Genomic DNA, 17,515 nt, shown 5'->3' with positions numbered 1-17,515 from the left:
CTTTCACCATTCAAGCCAGAACATTCTTACAAAGATATACATGCACTCTCACAACTACAACCTTTCTCACACACACATAAACATGCAACACACAAACATTTATACATATGGCCCCTAACCAACTCCTAGAATTATTTTAAAATTATATCTAGATTTAACTTTAATGTCTAAATAGTTTACTCTTGTTAGAAACTGCACATAGAAACTCAGATATAAAATTCAACAGTAATCTGAGCACTGGTTTTTTAATAGTAGACTTGAATTTGAAACTACACTGTTAACACAAGTGATTTGATTAATCTTTCCACAGCAAAATATAAAATATAAAACATCTTTTAAGAATATGATTCAGAGAAACAAAGTGTTTGATCCAATAAAGAAAATTACAAAACAGGATTAAAAACCACCTTGAGACCGTTAGGGTTGGTTGGTGGTTTTCCCCCTAACCTCTCAACTGTTACTGAACTTGCCCAATTGTATCCACATGATTGATTTATGGATTACTTTCATAAACCATGTGCCAACAAAGGAAACTGCAATTGTAGTTCTTGCTTCACACAGGAGCCTACTTTTCCTTCCTGCTCCCTCTTTTTGTTTCTCAGTCTTAGTTTAACTCTATTCCACCACAGCAAGCTACAATAGAAGTCTACAACTCTAACATTAAAATTAGCTTATTCAAACTCTTTTAATTTCAGTTACATATTGCTTGGAAGCTTTTAAATTTTATATCATTGAAATGAATAACCTAAAAGTAAAATAAATAAATAAATGAACAAACAAACCAAATCTATATGGCTTTACTTCAAATTTATATCAGATAGCAGATGGAATGAAACTAGTTTACAAAGATGCTAAAGTTATCTCAAGCCTGAAACAAGTAAATAACAAATATTTCAGAGTTTTAGAGCTTAACTGGGTTTTTTAGTTATCTTAACGTGCCATCTTAGAACATTTAGGGATAGGAATTCAGAGGCCAAAACAAAAGATTTAAGCAGATCAACCAAATGAAGGAAACAAAACAAAACAAAAAAATCAGACAAATGCTTAGTCAAGAATAGCACTACTTAAATAAATCAGATGTCAAAAAGATAAAATATTTATCCTTTTAAACTCTCAAATCCAGAATGAAAGAGAATTTGAGAGATGTCCAAAAATTATCTTTTCTCCTTCAAGCAAATTATTTATAAAAGAAAAATAAAAACCTCTGTCATGTAGAATGTAGAATAATTTACATGGATATTAACAGCATACAAAACAGAAGGCATTTTCAATGTTTGTTAAAAAGCCACTGTTACCATAGTAACACCCCAATACAAAAAAAAAGTAACAACCAGAAACCAATAACCAATACAAATAAATTACTGGCACTTTCACAACGAATTCCAACTTATCACAGTGTTTGTTATTACCTGTACTCTTCAGCTGGAGCCTAAATTGCTTTGGTTATGAGGCCTCTTGCTGAGGATCTACAGCAGCAACCAGGCTGCTCATGAAGAAAAGAAAGAGAGACCCAAATTTTCTAGCGTGCCAACCATCAAAGCAGGACTGGGATGTGTCCCAAGATGTTGCTATCCCAAGAGTGTCCCAGAGAAAATATTTAATTTTACTTTTCCACAGATTTTTTGTACTTGGGTAGCCAAAATGTGAGAAGACTGGTTCAAAAATGCTTCGTTTCAGTGAGCCTGAAAGCTTTTATACTCTTCTCTCCTTTTTCATTGCAAATTATTAAGTGGGCTACACCCCACTCCCTTCTTTTTTGCTTGTTTTTTCCCCTGCCCTCCCTGACTTCCAAACCCCACTTTCAAAAAGAACAAACTGCTTTCTTCAGGTCCTCCAATTGCTTCCTTGTGACTTAAAGATGTTTTGCCTCAGCTTTAAAAACTCATGAGTCCCTACCATCAGATATGGTTACCCATCCCTGTTTCCTGAAGGGCTCCTTCCTGACACCCCATGGCTGGCTCCCCTCTCACCCTCTTCTCTTTGCTCTCAGCAGCTCTCTGCTCCTTCTTGGGTCCTCTCCCTCCCCTTCTCTAACTTGTTGGAGAGCTTCCACCCCTACACCTTGCAGCCAACACTCCTTACCAAGTTCTCTTTTTCCCCTTGCTTTACCCTCCTTCCAACTGATATCTGCTAACCTCTAGCTCTAACCCCACCAAAGTGACATTCCATATCAACCTGGGCTTTCCATTTGGATATCCCATCTATATAACCTGGAGAGCTAATAAAATCCTTTTTCACTGGTGACCCCTCAGCTCCTGAGAGCCTCTTACCTCATATGCAAATTCTTTTAAACAGTCAGGTCTCAGCTACCTGAACTATAAGTTCCCATGACACACCCCCACCCCCAATTCAGTAGGACTTCAGAGCTTTGCTCCTGTCTCGCCTTTCTAAGGGTGGTGGTACAAATAAAGAAGCCAGGCTCAAATCATTTCCTGATTCCTCTGGCAACACTTCCTCAAATGCATTCACTCACCTTGAGTTTTCATTTCCCTAACATTTTGAGGCCACATCACACAATTAGAATTTAGCATTTCCTTTTCATTATTATCTAACATCAAATTTGTTCTTATGAACTGGTCTTCTCTTCTTGAGTAGATTATACATGCTCCTTGAAGGTCGAAAGCAGAATTTATACCCCTTTACTAGCCCCAGTAGGACTCAACACACTGCCAGTCAAGCAATAGGACCTTCTAGCACACATTTTGGGGCCTACCTAAAATTACCCTGCCCATCCCAGTTTCCTCATGCATTTTTACTCCTTTGAGCTTCACATTCTTTTCATAGGTTGCCTCAAAACTTCTTAGGAAAGTAGTTAAGTCAAACATACATATTGCTAGGCATGGGGCAGGCACATTGTGAACATACTGAATTTTTAAAATCATTTTTATTTCTATTTTTTAAAAAAGGACAATGAATCATCGATTCACCCACACACGCCGGAATAGAAAGTTTTGCCGTTATGCTAGTCTGGTCTCAGAGAAACACAGGCACATCATTACAGTGTGGGCCCAAAGAGGTCCAGTGACTGTCCAAGCTCACACACCCAGAATGATACTGGGCCAGCCATAATTTTCACTCCACTCTTAACCTCTTATTCTGAGTTAAAAGAGAAGTGATTGTGGAAACATACAAAGCCCCATTTAAATGGGTGGGAGGGAAATGGAAGGGGCTCATGTTGTAGGGCATCTTGGTGACATCACTGTAGCATTGACTGCTGAAAGTCAGCCATATGTCACAATGAATGAACACTTTTTGGAAAATCCAAATGGTCACTGTTCTACCAATCACAAAGCTCATGCAGGCACCAAGAGCTTCCATCCAGTAACTGTAACATCAACAAGACATCTCAAGATTCTAGGAATAAATTAAAGTGTTCAAATCACAATTTTTAGATGGAAGGCTTTCTTTAAAAGCATCCAAAACTACTTGGTTAAATTTTTGCCAACTTACATAAGCCTGTGCATTTCCTGAATAGGATCAATAATTCAGCTCAAGGAAAAAACCCTTTAAATCAAACATCCATATGAATATATCCATTCTTTTTTCCCATATAAATTATTACAAACTATTGAGTAGATTTTAACACAACATTGTAAATCAACCATACTCCAATAATATTCAAATTTATTTTTAAGAACCTCAGGTATGAAAAAAACAGGAAAAAAAAAAAACCTTTAGAAATTTCCCATCTACCTTCGTGCATGAAATATACTCATAAAAGTTTTACTAAGTGTTCAGATTTACTGAACTTTCAGAGTTTAAGGCAGGATAACTTTCTCAGCACTCAGATGAGTTCATCTCCCTTCCAAACCTTGTTAGAGATCAAAAGACTTGAATGAGGATAGAGCATGCCTGTGCTGATGTGAGAAAGAAAAAGAACAGGAACTAGTGGGAATCACTATTTTCCAACATTTCTTCATTTCTAAATGAAGTCAGAAAATAACTATAATTAATCTAACACTTTTTCTAACATTTTTTGACATCAACACATTTTAATACAATTACAACTGTTTTTACTACTTCTACCATTTGCTTTGAAATCCTTTTAATAGGAATCATGAGTGGCCGGCTGGCTCACTCTCACGCTTTTCTAACATTTTTAACATTAACATATTTTAATACAACAAATGTTCTCGTAACTTCTATTATTCATTCCTATTATTAACCAAGAAAACTTTGAACTCCTTTCTAATGAGAATAATAATTCTAGCACTTGGCTTGCAATCCCTCCTCTCCAGTCCCACTTGGTTTTATACGTCTTGGCAGCCTGAAATCCCACTTGTAGTTTTATGTTTTCCACCTTCCAGTTTTCACAATATCATGTCTCATTTGCCAATTAATTTCACTTAGAGTCATTATCCTTGTCTTTCACTTGTGTTCTAAGTCCATTATCCCTTAAAAGTACTTTTGATCATTTTTTTAAGCCTGTGCTCTGTCCTGTAAAGTACTTTGAAGCTTAAGGTTTGTTGATAAAATAAGGTTCTCTAGGTATCAAAATTATCTTCCCTCAGCCTTCAAAGAGAAAAGTTTGCTTGGCCAGCCTTTGTTTTTGTAATCATACCATTTATCTGAGTTTTGTGTAGATTTTTTCTCCCAAGTTCTCATCTACAAATGCTCAGGGTAAAGATTTAAGGTCATTCTTAGACTCATATTTGTAAAATTTTCTATCTTCTTTTCTGCTTTGGTCTTTAGAGTATAAAAATTTTACTTTACCATCAGGTCTGTAGAGAAGCAGAGCTGATTCAAGGGATTTGATTTTGGGGCGGGGGTTGTGATGGTTGTTGCTGTTTTTCAAGACTGGTCAAAAGGGCAGTGGGGTATCATGGGAAAAAAAAAAACAGGCTTTGAATCTGACCTATCTCAATTAGCATTCTACTAATATTAGCTGTGTGACCTCAGACAAGTTACAAAATGGAGCCCATCTTCATCCCTCAGGGTTTTGTGGAAGATTTGCTATGTGTACAAAGCACCTGGTACACAGTTAGACTCACAGCTGTAAAGCCATTATCCAGCTGTGTGACCTCAGGTAAGCCACTTAAGTGAGATCTCCATGCATCAATGTTTTCATATGTTAAAGTAAGGTATTTAAATGTGCTCTTTTACAGAACTGTCAGGTAAAATTAGTTTAATATAATAGAATGCTTAGAACCCTGCCTTTCATCTGGTATGCACTATATATATGTAAGCTATTATTATTATCAGACTTCATTGTTTTTACCATCACTGTTAACCATATATCTGTCAATATCCACACTGAGAAAGGCAGGAGTATTTCCTGAACTCATCAAAGGCTTTACACAGAGTAGGTAATCAATAATACCTAATCAAATTATGATCACTTCCATATGGCTTATGTGGCAGGTGCAGGGGGATGGTCACTACCACTACAGTTATTACACTGTTAGTCGTCTTGTTCTAGATGCACTTATATCTCTGCTATTGTATCATCTGCATAATTTATCAGCAATTCCCACACCTTCTGTATCACAGGTGTGCTAATTTTTTGGCATGATACCCAACTTTAGTCAATTTCTCAGTATCTTCCTAATTTTATTGTCATTTATATCTTACTTTATCCAGTACTTTATAGAGAATCTAAAATTTATTGTGCATATCTGCCCACAGCCATGTGAGGTTTAAGAGAAAAATCTATATCAAAAGTTTAAGACAAAAAAAAATAAAATAAAATAAAATAAAAGGAGTTCCCGTCGTGGCGCAGTGGTTAACGAATCCGACTAGGAACCATGAGGTTGCGGGTTCGGTCCCTGCCCTTGCTCAGTGGGTTAACGATCCGGCGTTGCCGTGAGCTGTGGTGTAGGTTGCAGACGCGGCTCGGATCCCACGTTGCTGTGGCTCTGGCGTAGGCCGGTGGCTACAGCTCCGATTGGACCCCTAGCCTGGGAACCTCCATATGCCGCGGGAGCGGCCCAAGGAATAGCAACAATAACAACAACAACAACAACAAAGACAAAAGACAAAAAAAATAAATAAATAAATAAATAAATAAAAATAAAAAATAAAAAAAATAAAAGCCCAGAGTCTGGAGCTCCCATCGTGGCACAGTGGAAACGAATCCAACTAGGAACCATGAGGTTGTGGGTTCAATCCCTGGCCTCGCTCTGTGGGTTAAGAATCTGGCTTTGAAAAAAAAAAAAAGAAAAAAAAAAAAAAAAAGTTTAGCACAGGGCCATGTATCCAGTAAGCATCTAATATATATTGGCTAGTTTTACTATTATCAAATATTTATATAAATTTCATTTAATCCTTTGGTAAAGAAGCCTATGAGGAAACTCTCCCATTCCACAGAAGAAATTAATTGATACTCAAAGAAAGAAAGAAATTGAGATCACATTTTAAATTTCTTAGCATTGAGAGAGGAAGGATTCAAACTACTGTCTATTTTATCCCCACTCTTTCCACTACATTTGAGGAAGCTTCATTGTTTTTACTTTCATCTTTATTTGCTTATATATATATTTATTCCTATATATGTATATGTGTATGTGTGTATATATATATATATGACTTTTAGCTTATTCCCATCTCCTTTCCAGCCTTTAGGGGGCAATATCACTTCTTCAACTATTATGAGCATTATCCATGAGATCTGTTGAGACCTCTTCAAATCCATTTCCATTTGAAGTAATACACTTTAAATCTAAGCAAGTCTGAGAAAAGGGACCCTGTGTTCTGCCTTTCTTAAAAGAATAGTCCATGTAGGAGGTGCTTTAAAAATCCTTAAAAATCAGATATATATAGATTCAAATTTTATCTCTAAAAGACTAGCTTATAGGGTCATTGCCTATGATTCTACTTCCATCCCTTCAATATGAAATAAATGCTTTCATTAGCCCCAATTTGTATCTGAATAGACTGATGCTGAGATGGGTGCCACTGCTCACTGTATGGCCAGACATCCTGTTAGGAGTTCCCAAATAAATCCACCACCAGCCACGCAGTGAGAATCTTGCCTATTCCAGGAGAACCTGGCTCATCTCCTCCGAGCCACAGTAAGGTCATTAGACCTAAGATACTCATGCCCCTCTCTGTTCTGCAGCTTTTCTTTCTCATGTCTTGTTATTCCTGATTTTGCCAGCCCATAAATGGGTTCTGCTTTTTTCTTTATTATGTTTTAACTCAGGGACTGAGCCACCTGGTTCCACTGGCTACAGCTGCAGAATATTGTTCTACTGCCTTGCCATTGTTAGGAAGCCCAATAGAAAGCACAGGTTCAGCCACACATCTGTGTGCTTTTGTTTAATATTATGCAAGCTCAAGAGAAAATAATCTCTGGAAACAGACTCACATACTTTGAAAAACTTATGGTTACCAAAAGAGACAGGTGAGGAGGTGGGAAGAATGGACTGAGGGTTTGGGATTGGCATATGCAAATGAGGCATATGGAATGATTGGCCGACAGGGACCTGCTGTATAGCACAGAGAACGCTACCCAGGATTCTGTGATAATCTATGTGGGAAAAGAATCTGCAAGAGAATGCATATGTATAATGGCTTACTTTGTTGTACAGAAGAAATTATCACAACCTTGTAAATCAACTATATTTCAATGAAACTTTAAAAAACAAAGAATTAGTAGCAAAAAACAAAAAGAAAAGAAAATCATCTTTGTATCACTGGCATGTAACTATTGAAGAAACATCTGATGTAATCATGGCAAATTGTTGACATCCATTCAGTCTGAGTAATGGGCACACAGGTGACATTATTTCCTATACTTTTCTCTAAGTTTTAAATATTTCATAAATCAAGTTAAAATAACTATAAACATAAAAGACTGTATCATCCTTCAAAATGCAAACAAAATATGGCTTTCCTCATATAGTAACTACTCCTAGAATGAAAATACATTGAAAAATAAGGAAATATAGCCAAGTACTTAAATGTATAATTACCCAATTGTAGATGACTTATACTGGTTCCCTCTGACCCCCAACTATGGTCTTAAAATGGACACGTCTACCCCTCTGAATTAGGGTTTGGTGGTCAAGGCTTTCAAGGGTTATCCTCTAGAGTTAAAGAACTGGCTGTATAAAGGATAGAAAGGCATAGGGCCAAGTCTGATGAAGACCAGAAGGGCTAAATGACTAGATGCCAGGAGGCTGCACAGAGTGGCATTAATCACCATGGAGACATTAGTCTCCCCATCCCCTACCCCAGGGTACAAAGCATATTCATCCACCTCCCGAGAGGAATTCCTTCTCTCAAGGGCAGACTGACTTTAACAAAGCTTACAAGATTGATGAATAAAATCAGAGTTCCAATATATTACTTTACAATGAGACATCTGTTACAGAGGCCATGGGCTGACTCCATAGGGACCCTTAAAATGAACATCAAACTATTATCACAAGTTTACATGATTAGCACAGCATAAGAGGAGCTGTCAGCTATCTCTGTTGGTAACAAGCTATAAGAGCCCGATGTGTCCATCCCCCCCATATGGAAAAGAACTGCCAATAGCAACAAGATATGAACAACAATCCATTAGGCAAAATTCTCTCTCCTCTGGCTAGTTCCTGGATGGACACTGCCAAAGTGTGTTCCATGACACATTTCTATGCCTTAATAGTCATCAAATCCCTCTGTGAATTGGGACTTTCTTTCATTAATATGCTGGTATACTCAAACATAGCAGGTCTTACAGGCCACAGGTCACCTACACTATCAATTCTAACAGCTATCTTTCTTAGAATTTATTTAAAAAAATTAAAAAAACAAAAAACAAAAAACCTCCATGTAGCAACTTAGGTTGAATGAAGGAAAGATGAGATTTTTATAAGGGCCCATGATATAATTCATGAAGTGTTCACCAATATATCCTAAATTCCTAGAATAGTGCCAGTAGTAGACTCTCAAGAAGTATTTCTTATGGAAGTGGAGAAAACCCTCATTTTAAAAAAAGTAGTTCAGTACAAGCTTGAATCTCCACACATTTTAACTAATCATTCTCACTGCTCACTTGGTAAATACAGTCATTCAGGTCTGAGAATTTTCTCCTACATGTATTTTTCCATATTCAGCCTGAGTTGCTTACAGAAAAATCCCAAAATGTTACTCATCACCCAGCAGCCACAACTACCATTTCCTTCACCAGGTACAACCACAAAGGCCTGTTTTCATAGTATTCTTACATTTTCCTCATGTCCAGTGGGCACCAAAACAAACTAAGCATCAATTCTTATGAAAGAAGGTACTTTATCTTATTCTCATACCAATTTGAATACCAACCACTCGGAGCAGAATGGAAGTAAATGGATAAACATTACTAAAATCTGAATTTATAGAAATATATGGCACCTTCCTACTAAAAATATGCCAACAAAGTTTTCACTAAAGTCACAGTTCTAGAAGGCATGAATCCTACTATCCCTAAGGTAAGACCTTCCCCCACCATGTGTGTGCTATGTGTATTTTACTCACTGTGTACTGGAACTTCTCATTATATTCACGGTCATTGGCTTTTACTATCCGTTCTGCTTCTAAAGAGAAAGAGGAATCAGGTATGAAATTAAATTTTCAACCGAAAGCAACATACAACTCATTAAACTAACTTCACATAGGTTACTCTGATTGTCATCAAGGTTGCTAGAATTCTTTCCTTTGAAATTTGAAGGGCATTGGTTTTTCCAGCCCAAATGTTGGAACATATGTTGGAAAGTTCCAAAATGGAAAGCTGAAATGTTTCTCATTGTCTTTAGATGCCAGCCATAAAGCAAAACATTATGTGCCTCCAATTTCTATATCCCTTCAACTCCATAAAGACTCAGTTAACTTCAAGTGGTTCCTAAAAGAGAAGGAGCTGCCAAAATCAGATCCCATACTGGGAAGGATTTTTTTCTTTTTCTTTTTTCTTTTTTTGCTACAAAGTCACAAGACATAACATAGCCAAATAAAACCATACTAAAGTCAAAGTTAGTCATGAAGCCAAAGCCTTATGGTCATGAAGCCAAAGGTGGTAGAACCTGTGCATATTGAGAGGAATTCCACATCTTCAGGTGACTGAGACCTGCCCTTAATTAGAAGCAGCCAAAAAACAAAACCTCTTCTGAAACCGAATTCAGAGTTCCAGTACAAGGCAGCAACTTAGGAAGATCCTAAACTCACATCCTCCCATAGACATGCAGAATCTGCAACTATATCTGGAACAATTTCTTCTGGAAAAAAAAAAAACTAAAAACTAGCTTAGTGACCCCTTCACATCAGGCAAACAAGAGGGAAACCAATCAAAACAGGTAGGAAAGACTGAGACACACTCTCATTATAAACTCCACCCCAAGACAAAGCTGGAGGGAACTCAAATCCCAGAATTTCAACCCAAGGAGCAAAGGGTTCATACCCCACATGGGACACCCCAACCTTAAGACAGGCACCTGAGAGACACCACCAAAGCATCTGCTTTGAAGACTGGGGCTATGACAAACAGAGGAAGAGTTCTTCAAGTACCCACAGGCAGACTCACTCACCTCTGGGCCCAGCACAGAAGCAACCCTTTGAAAAGCACCCAAAAAAGACTCACTTGCTAATTTTAAAGCATTTATCTGATGGGCAATGACCTCTGGGTACCACGGTCCCTACCTTCTTTCTGATGGGTACCACCTCCCTACCTTCTTTCTGCCTGGCTCATTTGGGAAGATGCCTTCTTTTTTTTTCCTTCTTTCTTCTTTTTCTTCTTTTTTCTTGTCCTTTTTTTCTTATTTTTCTTTTTTTTTTCCCAGTGGATGCCATCTTTGCACTATTCCCACCACACTCCAGAGTCCAGGATCTCATGGAAGGAGCATCTACACATATCCAGTGCCCCAGTTTTTACATCTGGTGACCTGGTTTTTACAGCTGCCACCCAGAGAACACTCCTTGATCCCCTGGCTCTGAAGGCTGTGGGCTTGTGTTCCTGGATCTCACAGGACTGTAACAATCAGAGATTCTGTTCTTGGCAGGCTACCACCCCCAGGGTGCTGTACAGACAGCAGACAGAAACACATTTACAGTCTTTCTGAGAAAGAGGCCTATTTGCTTGTCCAAAATCTTTGGCCTGTGGAACAGGCTTCTAGTTTGGTACTCTTACAGTTGGCTATGGAGGGGCTCTCGGGAAGCTGATGGATGTAATCTTTGCACTCTGCCTCACTCTGGCTCACCAGTATCTTCCAGAAAGGAGTTTATGCCCTTCTCTGGTGCCCCAATTTGTGTGGCTACTGCCAAGGGACACCTCTACATCACCTGAAAGCAAGTACAAATAATAAAAAAAAAATAGGACAACAAACCCAAAGATTATCATAGTGCAGAAAATAAAATTTATAGAAGACAAGAAAAAACAGTGCCCCAGAAATACCAGCAGAGCATGTTTTTGTAGTAAGGGTGGCAAGTTCTTTCTCCATGTGTCCTATATCTGGAGTTTACAAAGGAGGAATGGTGGAATAATGAAAGTTATGGAAAGGTCAGGCAAGTAACCACCAGATGTCAAAGTTGGACTCTCCTAATGACCGATTTAACCATCTCAACCTGGGAGTTCCTTCATCCCACAACTCTCCACCTGGGTAAGTGACAGGTTGGGACAAGTATAGGGATGGGACAAGAGTTTGACTTTAGAGAAGGCACTGACAAGCATGAATACAGAGGAGGCTGGAAAGTGGAAAGTAACTCGGAGGCATGTACCAGGGATAAGGAAAGGAAGAGTAAGGGAAGAGCAGAGACAGGAGAGCCAGAAGTAGATGGGAGATGAGAACAGTGAAGGAGATGAAGAGGGAAAGAGGGAAGATAGGAACATATCTTACCACCTGCTCCCTGTATGCCAGGCACCATAAATTATAAGAACTGACCACTTTCTCCCAAAGTCCAAGAGGAATCTAAATGGCTCTCCGCCCCTGTGGCTCCGCTTTCAAGGTGAAATTCATCTCAAGGACTGCTCCTAACAAATGATACCTGGTCTTTGGTTATGGTTAGGCTCCCACCATTTGTAAAGTGCTTATCTGTTTGACATCCACCTACATGGATCTACCATCTAATAAAGTCAATTCCCTCTGTGTAACTCTGAAATTGAGAACCTGCCAGGAAGCAACCTCTCAACCTACCATCCCCTGAAAGAGAGATTTCAAATTTAGGCCATAAAAGCACCATCCTCTTTTTCTTGCTGAGTCCCCAACAAAAAGCAAAAATATCAAAGCCCAGAAGGCAATTTTTGAGGGTGAGAGGACTTAAGAACTTAAAAAGCTAGATAATTAGCTTATCAATTCTCATTGTTAACCCTGACATAGTAAAACTGCTGACAGGAGAACAATGGATGTTATTGGAAGAGTGGGGGTGGGGAGCTCTCGTCCACATGGCAAAGGTTAACCAGGCCCACCAGCATTCTGTACGAAATTTACAGAAAACTTCAGCTGTAAATCAAAAATCAGATGTGCTAATTTGTACATAATTGTCTTTAGATCATATACATTCAGGAGATGATCATTTTTAAACTTAGCATTTATATGAAGCAAATCCAAGTATAATAGTTCTGTGTCAAATTTTACTTACTCCAAACATGAGAATCTTAACCCTGTCCTATATCTCCATGGAACCACCCTTCCCAAAGACTGAGAATAACCCTTTCCCAAGTGGCCAAAAGAGTAATGTCCATGCTGGAAAAGTTTGGATCCTCTTCTGTGTGTCCACACTGCTCATGTTCCGTGAGACCTTGTTGAAACCAGGAAGTCTTCTCCTCTTTTTGCTTCTAAATTCTTCTTATTAAGTCTTCCTCTTTGCTTCTGTACTTCTGGTAAGTACTGCCTTTCTGAACCGAGTCTCAAGGACAAATTCTGGGAGAATATTTGCTATCCCTTCACTAAGCTCTGCAAAATTCTGAATTAGGGTCTAAATTCCCTACGGTTTTCTGCCTTTAACCTGACTGTGCTAGGCCTGACTTGTCTTTGCAGGGGCTGACATTATTCAATGTGCTACAATAGTGTGTAAGGCAATATAAAGCCCTGTTGGCTGTAAGTCACATCCTGCAAGAAGAGGAAGCTGAAAACAAATCCTCCATTTAAAAAAAAAAAAAACGCCCACTGAGAATTGCTCAGTGGTTCGGTGACTTAATGCCCGACATTTCATAGGCATCCTTCCAGATGTGAGAGTAATGAAAGCAAAGAGCTCACCAGAGAATTTATGATTTACCAGGGTAAGCTCATTCCTGCACAACTGATATCACGAAACCTGTCTGGTTCCAAAAAGGAGTAAAGTGATACATATGGATGCACAAAATACAGCAAGCCAGCAAGTGTTTACAGTACCATAAAAGAGCTTCTAGTTTGAGATAGCATGTCCTTCTACTTTCTTTCCCTCTCAGGTCCCACTGAAATAACAGAAAAATTTTTTTAAGAATAAAAACATAACAGTGCTAGAAAATAAGAATGAGGGCTAGCAGAGGCTTTTAAACTTTTTAAAAGTCTAGAAAATAAAATAGAAATCAGATGAGATCAAGTTGACCAAAAAAAAAAGATAGGAACAATTTTATCCAAAAGAATTAGAAAAGTGGTTTCCCCAATGGAGCGCTAGAGAAGATCTAAATTCAGTCAAATATAAAGATTGAGAGTATGTTTTAGATAAGGTGACAGTCCCAGTTATGCCTATCATCTTGGCAAAATAATTAATAGGGTGGCCTTTCATTCTAAAAAGTGTCCCAGATTGGAACATAAATTATCTGACCACCTTCATTTTGAAGCACTACCAAAATAATTAAATTATAGGAGTTCCTGCTGTGGTGCAGTGGGTTAAGAATCTGACTGCAGTGGCTTGGATCATTGCAGAGGTGCGGATTCAATCCCCAGCCTGGCATAGTGGGTTAAAGATCCAGCATTGCTGTAGCTGTATGAGGCATAGGTCAAAGATGTGGTTCAGACTCAAGCCCTGGCCCAGAACTTCCATATATGATGGGTGCAGCTATTAAAATAATAATAATATTAATATTAAAATTATAATTGAGCCAGTTGAGCCCTCTCACACACCCCTTCCTCACCCACTGAAAGAGAATAGGCAATATGCCTAGGGAGGAAAACTAGAGTGGGTATTCAGACCTAAAAGAGAAGCAGCTCTGAACCTCGACATCAGCTATAGCAGACTGACGCCCTAGAAAAGCCTGCCTTACTGAGGCAATTGTGGGATATGCCGGGCTGCCTAACTAAACCACAATGCCATAGACTGAATGCTTGTACCCCCTCCAAATTCTTATGTTGAGACTTAATCCCCAATGTGTATTTGAAAACCTTTGGAAGGTAATTAGGTGGAGCCCTCATGAATGAGGTTAGTGCCTTTAAAAAGAGGCCCCAGAGAGCTCTCTTGCCCCTTTCCCATTATGTGAAGACAGAGCAAGATGATAATGGTCTATGAACTAGGAATCAGGCCCTCACTAGTCCCAAAATCTTCTGATTCATCAATCACGGACTTCCTAGCCTCTAGAACTGTAAGAAATAAATTTATATTTACAAGCCACCTAATCTTTGTATTCTGTTATAGCAACCAAAACAGAATAAGACACACAGAATAACCTCTCCATGAGCTGGCTACATCACTGGCCCTCCTATTTGAAGGAGAAGCAGACAGGGAAAAAGACCTACAAAACCGCACTAATCCATCTACCTCCATTTGTAGATACAAACCAGCAGCCATAAATCACCAGACATCTGAGAAAAACCAAGAGCACAAAAGAGAAGGATCCAAGGCAAATAGATTATGTTAAAAAGAGGTATGGAAAGGGGGTTCTTTTGTTTGTTTTTTGTTTGTTTGTTTGTTTTGGGGATTTTTTTTTTTTTTTTTTTTTTTTTTTTTTTTTGCTTTTTAGGACCACATGTGCAGCATATGGCTGGGGTCAAATCAGAGCTGCAGCTGCAAGCCTATACCACAGCCACATCAATGGAAGGATCCAAGGCTCATATGTGATCTACACCACAACTCGTGGCAATGCCAGATTCTTAACCCACTGAGTGAGGCCAGGGATCAAACTCTCATCCTAATGGTTACTAGTCAGGTTTGTTACCACTGAGCCACAATGGGAACTCCTGTTTTTCTTTTTAAGTCTAATTAATACTTTGAAGATATTCCAGAAAACATGGTATCCGTGAAACCAGAACAAGCTGATGGGAACAAAGAAAACAACAAAAAGAAAGCTCCTGGAAATTAAACATATTTAATGGACAAACTGTATGGTAGGAAGGACAGAATGAAAAATAAGATTTAAGAAGTATGTTAAAACATATGAAAATGACAAAAAAAGGAGAAATGTAAAGAGAACATTTAGGAGAAAGGAACATAAACAATGGATGGGAAGAAGTAACCAAATAAAGAGAGGAAAATGTCCCCACACCAGATTAAGAAAACTCTTCAAAGTGAAAGGACCATCAAGTACCAATTAGGACAAATGAAAATCACCCTACAGATTTTCATTAAATTTTGATTTCTGAAATCAAAGAGAAAATATTGAAAACTTCCCTGAAGAGAAAAAATGGTTAGCCCCAGAGACACATGTATTAGACCAACAAAAAATTTCTCATCAGCAACAAGGATGATAGAAATTATTGGAGTGATGCATTCCACTTCAGGAAAAAATGATTTTGAACTTAAAATTCTCTACTGAGGCAAATAATCAAGAGTGAAGAGGTAATAAAAGCATCTTCACCTCTCAGACTTCAGACAATACTACAAAGCTACAGTAATCAAAACAGCATGGTTTTGGCACAGAAACATACATACGAATCAATGGAACAGAATAGAGAACCCAGAAATAAACCCACATGCATACAGTCAATTAATCTTCAACAAAGGAGGTAAAAATATACAATTGGAAAGACAGTCTCATCAACAAGTGGTGTTGGGAAAGTTCGACAATAGCATGTAAATCAATGAAGTTAAAACACACCCTTTCATCATACACAAAAATAAACTCAAAATAGCTTAATGACTTAAATATAAGACAGTGCACCATAAGACTCCCAGAAGAGATAATAGGCAAAACATTCTCTGACATAAATTACACAAATGTTTTATTAGGTGAGTCTCCCGAGGCAATAGAAATAAAAACAAGAATGAACAAACGGGACCCAATCAAACTTACAAGCTTTTGCAGGCCAAAGAAAAGCATAAACAAAACAAAAAGACAATCCACAGAATGGGTGAAAATATTTGCAAATGATGTGACCAACAAGGGCTTTAAATCCAATATATACAAACAGCTCGTACAACTCAACAACAACAACAAGACCAAACAACTCAATCAAAAATTGGGCAGAAGACCTAAATAGACATTGATACAAAGAAGACATACAGATGGCCAGTAGGCACATGAAAAAAAAATACTCAACATTGCTAATTATTAGAGAAACGCAAATCAAAACTACAATGAGGTACCCATCTCACACCAGTCAGAATGGCCATGGTTAAAAAGTCTACAAATAACAGAGAGTTCCTGTTATGGCTTAGCGGTAATGGACCCGACTAGTATCCATGAGGATGCAGGTTCAATCTCTGGCCTTGCTCAGTGGGTTAAGGATCCAGCATTGTCATGAGCTGTGATGTGGGTTGCAGACACCATTTGGATACCATTTTGCTGTGGCAGCCTGGAGCTGCAGCTCCAATTTAACCCCTAGTCTGGGAACTTCCATATGCTGCAGATGTGGCCCTAAAAAGACACACACACACCGAAAAAAAAGTCTATAAACAACAAGTGCTGCAGAGTATGTAGAGAAAGAGGAACCCCACCCCCATACTGTTGGTAGGAACGTAAATTGGTACAACCACTGTGGAAAATGGTTTGGAGGCTCCTCAGAAAGCTAAAGGTAGAGTTATATGATCCAGGAATCCCACTCCTAGACATATATCTTGACAAAGCTATAACTCAGAAATTCCTTTTTGGCACATTGGATTAAAGATACGGCACAAGTTTGATCCCTGGCCCAGGAACTTCCACATGCTGCAGGAGTGACCAAATAAAAAGGAAATCTATAACTCAAAAAGATACATACACCCTTATGTTCAGAGAAGCACTATTCACAAATAGCCAAGACCTGAAAACAACCTAAGTGCCCATCAACACATGAATGGACAAAGATGAGGTACATATACACAATGGAATACTACTCAGCCATAAAAAAAAGAACAAAATAATGCCATTTGTGGCAACATGGATGCAACCAGAGATTATCATACTGATGAAGTAAGTCAGGAAGGGAAAAAAAATACCATATGATATTGCTTATATGTAGAATCTAAAATATGAAACAAATGAACCTATCATTGAAACAGAAATAGACTCATGGACAAGGATAACAGATTTGTGGTAGCCAAGGGGGAGAGAGTTGGAGAAGAAATGGAGTGGGAGGGTAGGGTTAGCAGATGTAAGCTATTTTACATGGAAGGGATAAACAACAAGGCCCTACTGTTTAGAATAGAGAAATATATTCAATGTCTTATGATAAACCACAGAAAAGAATATTTTCAAAAGAGTCTATGGATAACTGAATTGCCTTGCTGT

General features: G+C 38.4%; 1 protein-coding gene across 18 annotated transcripts in view; it reads right to left on the bottom strand.

The window, feature by feature from the left end:
• ATP8B4 (ATPase phospholipid transporting 8B4 (putative)) overlaps positions 1-17,515 on the bottom strand; it is a 285,562-nt gene that overhangs the window by 211,115 nt on the left and 56,932 nt on the right. For 16 of the 18 annotated variants that reach the window (XM_021095810.1, XM_021095809.1, XM_021095798.1 and 13 more), the window contains one exon: positions 9,442-9,500. The exons of 1 other annotated variant lie outside the window; for it this stretch is intronic. In XM_021095810.1, the coding sequence (XP_020951469.1) occupies positions 9,442-9,500 (59 nt within the window). Of the gene's footprint in view, positions 1-1,409; positions 5,758-9,441; positions 9,501-17,515 lie in introns of those variants that run through there. One more of the 18 variants, XM_021095849.1, reaches the window with a different exon arrangement.

Source organism: Sus scrofa, chromosome 1 (assembly GCF_000003025.6).
Source record: "Sus scrofa isolate TJ Tabasco breed Duroc chromosome 1, Sscrofa11.1, whole genome shotgun sequence".
Classification (NCBI taxonomy): domain Eukaryota; kingdom Metazoa; phylum Chordata; class Mammalia; order Artiodactyla; family Suidae; genus Sus; species Sus scrofa.
The sequence above is the reverse complement of the archived record's forward strand: the minus strand, read 5'-3'. Positions and strand labels throughout refer to the sequence as shown.